At 53.6% G+C, this 13,275-nt stretch overlaps 1 protein-coding gene across 2 annotated transcripts in view; it reads left to right on the top strand.

The window, feature by feature from the left end:
- Positions 1 to 13,275, top strand: part of PLXNA4 (plexin A4) — a 428,442-nt gene that overhangs the window by 398,170 nt on the left and 16,997 nt on the right. The window contains exons 25-28 of one of the 2 annotated variants that reach the window (XM_014840844.3): positions 190 to 349; positions 10,973 to 11,076; positions 11,609 to 11,708; positions 12,896 to 13,086. In XM_014840844.3, the coding sequence (XP_014696330.3) occupies positions 190 to 349; positions 10,973 to 11,076; positions 11,609 to 11,708; positions 12,896 to 13,086 (555 nt within the window). Of the gene's footprint in view, positions 1 to 189; positions 350 to 2,862; positions 5,026 to 10,972; positions 11,077 to 11,608; positions 11,709 to 12,895; positions 13,087 to 13,275 lie in introns of those variants that run through there. The other variant, XM_070513683.1, reaches the window with a different exon arrangement.

Below are 13,275 nucleotides of genomic sequence, written 5' to 3'. Positions count from 1 at the left end.
TTGCTACTTGTCTGGACGGGGAGGGTGAGGGCTCAGTGGCAACACAGTTGTGATGGGGTCTCCTCACCCCTCTCCAGTCCAACCTGCAGAAGCAGTTCCGGTCAAGACAGGATCCCAGGATTCTCCTGGGAGTCTCAGAGCTCTTCCTGCTGCTCCCCGCCCATGCACCTCCTCTTCCCTCTCCCCCAGGTCCTGAGCTGTGTCAACCCAGACAGTGCCAACAGCCCCGAGGTCCCAGTGAAGATCCTCAACTGTGACACCATCACTCAGGTCAAGGAGAAGATTCTGGATGCCATCTTCAAGAATGTGCCCTGCTCCCACCGGCCCAAGGCTGCAGACATGGACCTGGGTGAGTAGGCAGCCCACCTTGGGGGGCTGTCCTGTGACACCTGTTAGCCATCAGCGGAGCCGAGGTGCAGGTAGCGGGTGTGCATGGCCTCCAGGAGCCCAGGGGCTGTGCCTTCATGGCTCTTAGTGAGCAACGAGCAGAGAGGGGACGACAGTCTGCTGGCCATCTGACTGCCACTGGGTCTTTTGAGCAGCTGAGGGGTGGGAATGGAGGGGATTGGTCAGAGTCTGTGGTCCAAGAGCTTGACACCACCTTCCTTGTGCCCCTAGGCTCTTCCCTTCCTCTCTGTTCTGTGCCTATAATTTTTGCTGACTACCTAAGTCATGAGGATCTGGGTCAGTGATGGAGGATGGAGAGAAAGAACAGAGAAAAATGAGATATGACAGCCTCCTGGGGAGCAGGATGACATTTTATTCAAATGTTCCGTGAATAGATCGCACAGCCTATCTAAAAAGGGTATGCCACTTAGGGCCAGCTGTACTCAGACCCAGTTATGGTTTGCTGAGTGTTCCATAGGATATTGTCCTGGGGAAATCCTAGTGGGGAGCCCCAGCTCTGAAGAGGCCAGGGCTGAAGAGAGGCTGCTCCACATCATGGGTCAGCATCAAACACGCCTGGATTTGAGTCCTGGGGTCACCAAGTCCTAGCTGTGTGACCTTGGTGAAGTTACTTAATCTTTCTGCATCTTAGTTTCCTTGCCTATAAAATGGAGATAAATAAAAGTGCCTGCCTCGTTGTAAAAATGAAATGAGATGAGGCATGTAAACCCTCTTAATGCACTACCTGACCCGTGGTACATACTCAGTAAGTATTGGCTGCTGCTATTATTGATTATGAGAATAATACTGGTCAGGAAATGGTCTGTGCCTGTTTGTTGATCCTGGGCATGGAGAGAAAGGCGTTTATGTGTGTACGTGCTTGTGTCTGGAGATTCGTGGCAACATAGGGGTGGGAGGACCTCCAGAGGCCGCTAATCCATCCATCTGGCCTCTAAGCTGGCGTCAGCTAAGCCATCCAAGACATATGGGCATCTATGCTATTTGCTGAAATCCACAGGGAATTTTCATCCCCTCCCAATGCCTTGCCCCACCTCCCCCCGGAATTCTGATGCCTGAAGACTCAGGACCGGGGAGTTCTTCCAACTCACCTCAGTTCTTACTATTGTACTTGACCCCATCTCCTCTTGGCTGGCTCTTGGTGGGTTGTGTTTGGCCCTGTGCCGGGAGCTCCGACGCCCAGGGGGAGAAATTGGGCGAGCATGTGCTCCCCTTCACTTTGTCTCTGCAGTGTTGTTTCTGGGACAAGGAGGAAGCATATGTGGGAGTCAGTGGGGGGAATTTGGGGCAGTGTGCCCACGTGTGCGTCCTGGGGCGTTGGTCCCTAGAATCAGAGTAGGCATTTGTGTCTGCATGTGGGTGATTCTGCCACCATGAAGATCCCACTGATGATGAAGTGAAGGGGCCTGTGGGAGAACAGAACTAGAACCAGTGGGAAAGAAAATGATTACTGGGAAGGAAGACCCCTGTGTTCCCCCTGCTCCAAACAATTAAGGAGGCTGCTGCCTAATGGGTTTCCCAGGGAAAGCTGAGTCTACTAGAGTAACCAGGTGACACTCACCATTTCTTTTATCTATGTGTGGGAGCCATGGCAGGGTCCACCCTTGGCTTCTCAGGGTCCTTATCTGCAAAATGGGTGGGAGGTAACCCTGACACAGTAGGGCCAAGAGGAGGAGCTTTTGTAAGGCCCCGTATCTTCATGCTGGAAGGTGAGTTTGGAAAGGTTGTGCGAGAACACAGGAAGAGCTTGTGTGCGGGGGTGCATATAGGATTGTGTGCTTCTGATGCTTAGGAATGGCGTGACTTCCCATGAGGGAGAGAGCTCATGTCATGGCTGGTGGATGCTGCTCAGGAGCTGCCCTCCCCGCCTGGAATCCACACACCCTGAGCTTGGGAGGGGACGCAGCTGCTTGTTAGCTTTAGAAAATTGCTCCCTTAAAGGGCCTGGGCTTGCAGGGCCAGCAAAGCAGATGGTTAATGGAAAGATGCGAAGCCTCCCACAGCCATGGTGGTGAACCATCTGGAGAGGAGGCAGCAGCATCCAACGGCCGCAGTGCTTCCTGCCATCCACCATAAGTGAAGGAAGCCCAGGGGCTGCATGGCAACTAGGACCTGCCTGAGGGTTGCATTCTCTCAAGCCTGAGGCTGGCTGGGCCAGGGAGAGGCCACCTGCTTCCTCGGAGGGGCTGGGCCTCCAGTGACACAGTGCTCACCACGACTGCTCACGCTCCAGGTCCCAAGAGAACAAAGGGACTGCCTCTCCCATCACAAGTGCTTCTGGGAGGATCCAGGGACCACCCTGGAGGGACAAGGCCTCCACAGCAGGGATGGAGAAAGGGGAGAAGCCAAAGGAAGGGTCCTGGGGCAGGTCCAGCCTCAGAGCCCCATCCTACTAGGGACAGGGCCTCTGTGATGGGTGTTCTTCTGAGGAATTTCCTTTTTTTCTGTTGAATCCAGGGTTTGGAGCTGCTCCCACAGCTCTGGTCTTCTTTCCACCAAAGCCAGACTGCAGAACAAGGAGAATGTTCCGAGACCCAAATGCCTCTTCCACACAATTGGATTCTGCCTCCCAGCCCCGAGGGGAGAGAGAGGCGCGAGTTTTTCCCATGGTGTGGGTGAAAGTACTTTGAAAGCCTAGGAGCAATTTACAAATGTGTGATTGTTATAAAAAATTAGTCGATGGCAAAGGGACCCACAGCACCCAGGGGACGCAGACACAGAGAGGACTCCCTCAGGCTCATGTGTCGGACAGGAGCAAGACAGCCAAGCACCGACCCTTCACTCCCCCATGCCTCCTCCGCCCATAGCTGAGAGCACCGGGCAAAGACCACTTTCCCCTCCCGATGCCAGCCCCCGGCAGGGCCAGGACCCCTCTCCCAGCCCAGCTCAGAGGGAGGAAAGGACATTTTAAGGTGCCTCTGTAAATCATCCCAAGTAAATCCAGGACACTCCCCTCCCCCGCCTGTCCCCATCCCTGTGGCCCCTGGCCTGGCCTAGCCCCTCGACGCTTCTGTTCCTTGCTCCTTGGACTGAAGCTCTCCCAATCCCACGGCTCCAGCCCTTCACCAGACTCCGCCAGGCATTGAGGCACCAAGATGGGGAACTGTATTGGTCAGGGTTCTCCAGAGAAAGAGAACCAAGAGGATATGTGTATACATCATGTGCATAGGTGCAGAGAGAGACTTGTTTTAAGGAATTGGCTTGTGTGATTCTGAAGTGTCTTGGTCTGTTCGGACTGCTATAACAGAGTACCATGGACCGAGTGACTTAGAAACAATAGAAATTTATTTCTCATGGTTCTGGAGGCTGAGAAGTCCAAGATCAAGGTGTCAGCAGATTTGGTGTCTGGGGAGGATCCTCTTCCTATTTCATGGACAGCACCTTCTCGCCGTGTCTTCACATGGCAGAAGAGAGGAGGGAGCTCTCTGGGGTCTCTTTTATGAGGGCACTAATCCCATTCATGGGGCTCCACCCTCATGACCTCATCACCTCCCAAAGGCCTCACCTCCTAATACCATCCCCTTGGGGGTTAGGATTTCAACAGATGAATTTGGGAGGACACAAACGTTCAGTCTCTAGCATGGAGGCTGGCAAGTCCACAGTCTGCAAGGTAGGCCCACAGGCTGCAGGACCAGGAAGGGCCGGTGTCTCAGGTCAGGGCTGAAGGCCATCTGCTGCAGAATGCCCTCTTGCTTGGGGAGGTCAGCCTTTTGTTTGGTCCGGGCCTTCCCCTAATTGGATGAGGTCCGCCTCCATTATGGAGGGCAATTTGCTTTACTTTGAGTGAGTTTACCAATTTAAATGTTAATCTTATCCAAAAACACCCTCAGAGAAACATCGGGGATAATGTTTGCCCACATATCTGGGCACTGTGGCCCAGCTAAGCTGACACATAAAATTAAACGTCACAGGAGCCAAAGTGAAGGGCACAGGGCCCCCCTTCATTTCAGTGTGTTGGAATCTAGTGAAGGAATGATGTCACAGGCCAGGGAATGGGGACCATGGTGGGGCAGGTGGGCCTCAGGAGCTCTCAAAGCACGGTATAAGGACACCCCACTCTGCTATACACGAGGCTGCCCTCACCAGGTTTATGTCCCTCTCCACCCACAGGTGTCAAGTACAGGGACCCCCTCTTCAACAAACATATGGTAAGAGCCTACCCTGGGGCAAGCTCTGTGCCAGGCATCAGGGTACCAATGTGCCTAGGAGTTCCTCATTTCTTCTCACAGTGGCAAAAGACAGGACACCTGTCTTTCTGAGCCAAGGGACTCTTTTTGTCTCCTTCATACACTCCCCAGAGGAAATAATTGGTGCCATTCTGTCCCACTGCACAGGAGAATCTGCAGCTCAGAGAGGCACAGTGCCTGGGCCCTGGTCACACAGCAGGGAGGTGGAGCGAATACCCATTCCCTTCCCAGGCAGTGTCCTCCGCAGGCCACAACCTGCAGAGATTCCTCCAGTTTAATGCAATAAACTCCATCGATATCCCCCGGAACTCTGCCACCTGCTCTGTGTTGCCGTTCAAGTCGCACTGAAAGGATATATTTTTTCAAATAAGTAATTCCTGTATGCAGTAAAAAGATACACTATCTTCTGAGTTGAAATATAAAGAGTTCACAGCAGCTGTCTCCCAGTTTGCATTTTCTGCCGTACCTGATGGGAAGGACAGATAAAGATAATGGGATTTTTTTCTTTTTTTCTTTCACCTCCCTCTCTCCCTGGAAGGTGGAAGTGTGACAAATTGGATAGTGTGTGTGTCTGTCCTTTGTGCTTGGAGCCTGGAGCAGGGCACGGGGCTGCCGGGCAGGAGCTGGGAGAGGTCAGAGCTGGCAGTTTTTTCTTGGTGCCATGCATATGAATTCCAGGGTCACCTTCCCTCCCACTCGCCTCCCACCACCTGCCTTTTTGAGTCCTCTTGATGGCTGCCTTTTTGAGTCCTCTTGGTGACACCAGAGCCTCTGTGCTCCCTATTCAGGATGTCCATGGAGCTCTGGCTCATCTCTCTTGAGTCGAGCAACAGAGCACAGGCTTGTTTTTCCTCCAGCTCTCCAGACTGCCCCGAAAAGCCGCAACGAGCCGGGGCAGAGCGCTTGACAGTTTGCAGAGACTCAGAGCCCTAAACACAGACAGGACAGTTCTGTTTAGGAATTTTTTCTTTGAAGCATCACTTGCCATAGTTCAGTTGTTTTATATTTTAGAACTTGCTCTCACAACAAAATTATTCCTTTTTTTTAACAAAACATATTTGGATGGTGCCCCCGCCTGCTCCCGGGTCGATTTTCCGACCCTTTTTGCAGTCACACTTGGACCCTGTTATGGCACCCCCCCACCCCAGCTTTCTTTGGTCTGTGCTCCCCGCACCTCGGAGTGCAGGCTGTGGAGGGTCTCAGGGCTCTCTGCGGGCATCCTTCCCAGCTCACCTGCTGACAGGTGTGCAGTGGTACAGTTGGGTCTCCTCCTCCAGGCTTCTGCTCGGGACCCTCTTTTTGGAGGTGCAGCAGGCCCTGTGCAGGGCCGGCGTGTGTTCCTGGTCAGGACCTGCTCTCTGTCCCCGCGGTGGAGAGGTGGCCTGGGCTGGAAGTGCAGCCATCTGGCTGTGCAGTTGGTCTCTCGTGGATCATGAGGGTTGACTCAGCCAGTTCTAATCAACCTGGTGGGTGTCTGCCTCCTCCCTCACCAGGCTAGGTCAGCCCTTCCTAAAGCTTCCTGTGATGGATCTGAGGACAGATGCTGGTAGAAAGGCTGGATGGTGGCGGCCGGGGCCGGGTGGAGGGACACAGGAGACGGTTGTTGCAAAGACTTAAGAGTCCTGGCCCTGGAATAAAATGAGGTGCATGCATGAATGTGTGTGTGCCTGATGTGTGTGTGCATACGTCTGTGAGTGTGTGTCTCCCCACCACACGCACCCGCCTGCACGCGCACACCATGAAGGCCAGAGCTGGTGAAGGTTTGTGCATCCTGGGAAGGTGCTGTCAGGGTGGCACCTGTTGGTGGGCAGGGCCCTCCAGGAGCCAGGCCAGTGACCTGCTGGGTATAGTGTCTCCTTTCAGGGGTGGCCTGCATCATTTGGTGCCTTGAGGTGTTTCCAATCTCTCACTCTTCCCCAAGGGCAGGCAACGCAGTCTGGAAGGCTGGGCATTTCACCTGGAGGACGCTGGCCATTGGCCAAGCCATCACATTGCCCCTTGGCTGTTCTAATGGAGTCACCTCATACATAGCAAAAGACACAAAAGAGAGATATTTTTAGTGCTGTTCTTCCGGGCAATACAGAAGGCGTCTGTCTGGTGAAGAAAATGCTGTCCTCAGGATTAGGAGACCTGGGTCCTGTTGATTTTCGTTATTGTTATTAAAACTAAGCATATGTGAATATGCAAAAATACACAGAGCACAAAATTAGATATGGGGCCTCATGGGCTGACCTAACCAGCTGCGCACACTGCAAGGCGACAGGCTGCTGTCCCTCAGGTCTGATGGTGGCAGGCCTGAGCGCCCTCCACTGGCCCAGCTCATCTTGGGTTCTTCACTGCTGTGTCAGGATGAGATTCTGCGAAGCCAGCCACGCAGCTGGGGGTGGATTACTCCTGGGGAGGGAAGGAGCCAGGTGCCTTGGCCTCTGACCTCGGCCTTTCCTGGTGCTGGCTTGAGTCTGTGGAGCTCCATTGCTCACGCCTCTGGAGGGAAGATCATGAAGCAGCACAGGCACACTCCAGAGAGCCGAGCCCGCTCCGCTGCCTTGATTTTCTTGAGACATTCCGTGATGAGTCTGGGGAAGGTGGAGGCCGTGGCGGGGCTGGGTGAGGGGTTCCAGGACGGGAAGGAAGGTGGGTAAACATATAAGTGAAGCAGGTTCAGACCAACAGGGAAAGTGAGGACCCTGGGCAGAGAAGAGTGAGTTTTAGGAATGGGTTTTCTCATTAGTCCCCTGGAATTATTCGGTGGTGGGGACTGCCCTGCCTTCCCGTGCAGCTCTGGCACGCTGTCTTCCATCCTGGGTTGGCCGCGTGGGCTGCCCTGGCCTGCTTCTTCCCTGTGGGCCCCAGCACGGAGCTGCCAACACCAGGCTCCCACCCCTCTGGGCTTTCATTCCTCAGGACTGATTTGGGGGTGGGACAGAGAATTTCACTTTTTTACCTGTCTGATATTTCAGAAATAAAGCACCTCTTTCTGTATAAGAGGTAACAAAAGTAACAAGCCTGAGGGATCTAAAAGCAAGGTTAAGTGTTCTCCTTGATTCCAGCACACTATGCTCATATTGGTATTTGGGAGAACACTCCTAGCTTTTTGAGATAATTGCCCAAAAGACAACAGTTGCCACCTCCCAGCTGCCCGCTGGTACCCATCAGAGGCAGGGGCTGGGCTGGAGGGATTTGGGGGCTGGGACATCAGGATGCCCATTTTTGCCATCCCTGAACCTGGGACCAAGTATCGGCATTAGGGAAGAGTGTGTTTCCTGCCTGCCCTTGACCATCCTGCTGCCCCCTGCATGTCGTCACTGCCCGCCAGTCTCAGCCCATGTCCGCTCATCAGCACAACTTGATTTTGTGGAAAGGAGTGTGCTGTGGCCCCAGGGAAACTGACAGCAGCAGTTCCTCTGAGATTCCTAGGGCTCAAAGTATGAAGCTGAGCAGAAACAGCTGCCCAGCAGCATCGCAGCGTGGCCACCGCTCAGGGTTCCAGTCCAGTGCCCCGCCCAGAGGAGGAGACCAGTTAGCACCTGCGATTGTCTTAAGAGCAGAGGCCGGGAGGTGATGACCTCCAGGTCTGTCTTCCAACCTGTTTCTTTAATTTCCTGGTCATAAAATTGGAAGAGTGAGTGGTAATCATTTAAGAGAGCTTTCACTTCTGGCAGTGGACGTGCCTGGTTGTGTTTCTGAGGAGTTCAGATCAACCTTGGTTGCTGACAGGGTAGCTCATAGATCACCTCTAACAGCATCTCGCTTTCCGCCTACTGGGGAGCACCAACATCCAGGTAGGAGACCCTCTGTGCTGCTGGGAAAATATGCCCCCGTCACTCACTCACTCACTCTCCCCCTTCATTCATTCATTCGTTCACTTACTCATTATTCCTTTAAAAAATACTCATCAAGTACTTAGTAAGTCCCAGCTGCTGGGCTAGCCCTGCTGGTGGTGTCTAGAAGCATTGTTTTTATGCTCGCAAGGACAAGCCATCATACCTTGACTGCCCTGGGGGAAGCATGGCCATACTCTGCCCTGCTTTTTTCAGTTGGGAACATAGAGACAGACTGATTTTCATTCGCTTTCATAGTTACTGGACCTAACTCAGAGCCAGGGCTGATGAGTATGGTTGCACAGTCTGTGCACGGCACAACTTCAAGGGAGCTGTGCAACAAGGAAGTCCTACATCAGGCTCTCGAATCAGTCACCAGCTGCCATTGCTCAATCCACCAGGCTGTGTGACTTGTTCACATCCCACCGAACTGTGCTACAACTCCATCAGCAAGGGGTACCAGAGTGGCTGCTAAACCAGAAAGCAGGTCCGTGCCTGGTACCTTCCCCATCCGGTCCTGACAAGCCCATGGCTACTTCACTGGAGGAGATTGCCTTCTCCCTTGGGCCCCGCCAGTGGACTTGGTATCCAGCACTCTCCTCCGGCCCCCATGTGGGAAATGCAGAACACTGACTGCCTTCTGTGCCCCCGCTGCCTCTGTACTACACCCCGCCCCACACAGCCTCTGACTCAGTGACCCTGGCACCATTCCCCAGGCAAGCAGGGGAGACCCAAGAGGCTTTGTCTTTTAGGACCTGCCGTGTGACTGAGAGAAAGCATGTCACTGCTGTATTCCCCGGCCCAGGCTGGTCTTTACCAGAGTCAGACTGCCCTGCATATCAGCTGCCTGACCAGCTGGGCGATATTCTGCTTCTTTGCACCCAGCCACTCAAAAATACATGCATCCATACATACTTACGTAAAATTAAAAACATAACAAAACAACACAACAAACAAAACAACACAACAATAAACAAAACAGTCCAACTAGGTGCCTCTGTGGGGCATTGTCCCTTTTGTCCACCACCCTGCATGCCTTGAGGCCCTGTCGCCATGGCCAATCCCAGCCCTGCCATCCACATCCCTAAGTGATGGGTGGTCCCAGAGCCTATGGAGGCCCCCCCACTCCAGTGAGCACATGTAGCATCCTCGTGTTTTCATTCCTGGGATGGCCGATGCTATGTGAAGCTCTAAGCCAGGAGCAGGCAAGCCCAGGACCTGGAGGCAGGCCCTTGGATTTTGGGAGCATCTCTGCTCCTCTGAAGGGCAGGCAGCTCCCTCCCTGGGCCTGTTTTTCATATATAGCACTGGCCATGCCAAGAGCACAAGGCAGGGAGGAATCAGTGCTCTCTGTGCCACAGATGTCGCCAGTCATCGACCCACAGTTCAGCCTTGACAGGAGGGGACGGGAGGAAGGGAATCTGAACTGCATCTCTGTGGGCCATAGGAAAAATCCACGGTAGGTCAGGCATGGACTGCCAGGTAACTCATTCCAGTACCCAACACGTGCTTCAGATCCCGGGGTGCCTGCACGGTTCGTCTGTGAGGCATTGAGTGGGGTCGTGGCTGCCTGGAAACCAGATTCCTGGCTGGAACACATGTCACATTATGAGTTTAAAAGGATCTTTTTCCTTTCTGGTGTGTGCGTGTGAGGGTGTCTGCATGGGGCAGTAAACATGCACATGCATGCGAGCTGGTGTGTGTCTGGCATACACCAGGGGCTCATGTGCATACGTTTCAGGACTGGAATGGGCACTTCCCCATCTCCATGTGACTTGTACCATGTGTGGTGATGGAGATTTGGCTGATGAGAAACAGTCTCCCCTTTCCTCATGTGGGATCCATCAGCGAGCCTGTGTGTTGTAGGTGTCCGAGCCTAGGAAGAAAACGGGGGGATGTGAGTGTACACCCACAGGATCAGGTAATTAGGTGTTGGGTAGATCATCAAGATGCTGTTATCCACATCAACTTTGTTGGTGGACACCAGCCAACTTTGATGGGCAATTCCTGGGCATAGGAATAGGTTTTGCTCATCTCTCCACACACTTTTACCGAGCCTCCCTGCCAGGGGTGACCCACCAGCTGACTTTTGGGTACAGGACACACCCCTGGAATAGGAACTGGGTGCACAGTGACTGAACCTGCAGCCTTGGTCTCATTAGCTCCCAGACCTTACAAACAAGTCAACGAGTGTGGGGCATGATGGTGCCAGCTTGCATGTGCTCAATGCTTTCTTAAGTGCTTTCGCCTGCCTCATCCATTCAGCCATATTTACCGAGCATCTACTTCTTGCAGATGTTGCCACTCACAGCAAACAGGTGGGCAGGGGAGGATAGGTGATGTTACCCCCACTTCTGTCACATAGCTTCTTGGGATGAGAACCAGAACTGAAACTCTGGGCCCCTCTTCACTGAGAGCCCCTCGGCACCCCTCCCCGGGGAGCAGCTGCTAGCGCTTGTCTGTCTGCAGATGACCCTTGAGATGGTACCATGTTGGTACCTGCACAAGAGTCCTCAGGTCCCCAAGGGCCTCTCTGAGGTGCCACTGCTCTCCCCACAGAGTGGCGACAAGGAAGCGGGGCGAGGATGATCCTGCAGGATGAAGACATCACCACCAAGATAGAGAATGACTGGAAGAGACTGAACACCCTGGCCCATTACCAGGTGAGATGAATGTGAACGAGGGGAGGGGCTCGCTGACTGGGTTTTCCAGAAGTCTCAGTCCTTGGACAACAGGGTGGCCTCGACGCTAGACACCAAGCCCTAAATTCGCTTCTTCACCAGCACTTCATGTTCCCTTAGCAAGCGAGGGAGAATTGACGTCCCCCAGCCAGGAAACCTTGACCTCCTTGGAGACAGGATGGTGATGTGCGTGATTCCTCCAGGGTGTGGGCAGAGTTCTCAGGAAAAGGCCCTTTCTCAGAAGAGCCCCTGGCGTTTAAGACTGGGTGCTATCCCGGGGAAGCATCGGCTAGAGGGTGCTAGCAAGGAGCTCTTCCCGGAGTGGCTCCAAGAGTGAGCCTCAACATATAATACTAGTCAGTAGTTAGATGTGTCTTGTTTTGTCAAAGGAAAGCCAACAGCCTCCAAAGTCCCCTCGTTCCCTGATGGGGCAACAACTTAATCCTGCTTTGTCCTTGTTTCCTGGGGTGGCAGAGTTTCTGTGCCCAGGCCCTTACAAACCTTTTCCCCATAGGTGCCAGATGGTTCCGTGGTGGCGTTAGTGTCTAAGCAGGTGACAGCCTATAATGCAGTGAACAACTCCACAGTCTCCAGGACCTCAGCGAGTAAATATGGTGAGTCCATCCAATCGTCCTGGGGAGGGGATTCGTCCTGAACATCTGTTGCCATGACGGCGGCACAGCTGGAAGGCAGTGGACTCCTGGGCGGGGCAGGGAGGTGGAGGGAGTCAGGTAGGCTGACTGACCATGAGAAAGGGGAGCCGGACTGGGGCAGAGGCTGCCAGTGCCAGGCAGGAGCTCTGATGCAGGAGCCAGACCTTCACCCCTGAGAACAAGAAGAAAATCTAACCATCACGAGCGTCTTCCAGGCCGGAAGATGCTTTCATTTTTGTGATACTCATTATCGCACATCATGTTCGTAACAATCCAGTGAATTAAATAATTATTATTTCCCCCTATTATGCAGATTAGCAAATTATAACTCAGACGCACAGAGGCTAAACGACATGTAAAGGTCACACCGTTAGGAAGCAGTGGAGGGAAGGTACAGACCTGGGCCTCTGGCTCTGCGGTGGGGGAAGGATGCTGGATGCCGGCTGGAAGCCCAGAGAGCAGGAGCACAGCCCTGTGCTGGCACCATCTGTGTGCCTTGGGGCCAGCTGCCTGACTGCTGTGACACTTGGTTTCTAGACCAGCAAAACAGGGATTGAAAAAACTAACCACTTCTCAGGATTATAGTGGATCATAGATAGAAGACACACAGAACGGGGCCACACACAGTACCTTGATCTTCTCTTGCTACTCCACACTCATGTCACCACACCTCACATTTCAGCAAAGCAATGGAAAGAACTGGCCCAGGCCAGCGGGGAGGATGAAGGTGAGCAGGTGACGAGGCGGTTACTCAGCTGGTCAACAGTCATGAAGGCAGACAGGCTACCTGCTGTCTCGTCTGTACTTAATTGGCTGCACAGAACACATCCTGAGACACGGCTTGAGAACTCTTACAAGGAGAAGTGTCAAAAGTCCAAGCTTATATTTTTACAAATTGAATAATTAAGGGCTGGTGAGATGCAAGTATGAACAGAAAGGGAATTCGAGTGGGTGGAATAAGCCCCAGAGAGTTTCCCGGAGGTGGTGGGAAAGGCGCCCCAGCCGAGGGGACTAAACCGAGGCAAGGTGACAGAGCCAGCAAATTGCAGGAAGGATCAGAGGGCAGGTGGCCCGGGCTGGAGCAGGGGTGTGTGAGCGAGGAGCTGGAAGGCTGAGTCCTCACGCACCTGGGGTGACTGCGTTGGCAGAAAACATGATCCGGTACACGGGCAGTCCCGACAGCCTCCGCTCGCGCACGCCCATGATCACCCCCGACCTGGAGAGCGGAGTCAAGATGTGGCACCTGGTGAAGAACCACGAGCATGGGGACCAGAAGGAGGGTGACCGGGGGAGCAAGATGGTGTCTGAAATCTATCTGACACGACTACTGGCCACTAAGGTATCGGACTTCAGACAGGGTGTGGGGCACATGCGGGGTATGAAAAGGGACTTGATGGCCTCACAGAAATGCCAGAGCTTGCAAATCCCCAGCATTTGTGCTGGTGCCCCCTCTATCATGCACTCATGCCAGGCGCTGCTCATCAGCCCCAGTGTTCTTTCCCAACACGGAAGCTCAGACTCTTTCTCA

The sequence above is a fragment of the Equus asinus genome, chromosome 1 (genome assembly GCF_041296235.1).
Source record: "Equus asinus isolate D_3611 breed Donkey chromosome 1, EquAss-T2T_v2, whole genome shotgun sequence".
In the NCBI taxonomy this organism is placed as follows: domain Eukaryota; kingdom Metazoa; phylum Chordata; class Mammalia; order Perissodactyla; family Equidae; genus Equus; species Equus asinus.
Note: the sequence above shows the minus strand (reverse complement) of the source record. Positions and strands in the feature narration are given on the sequence as shown.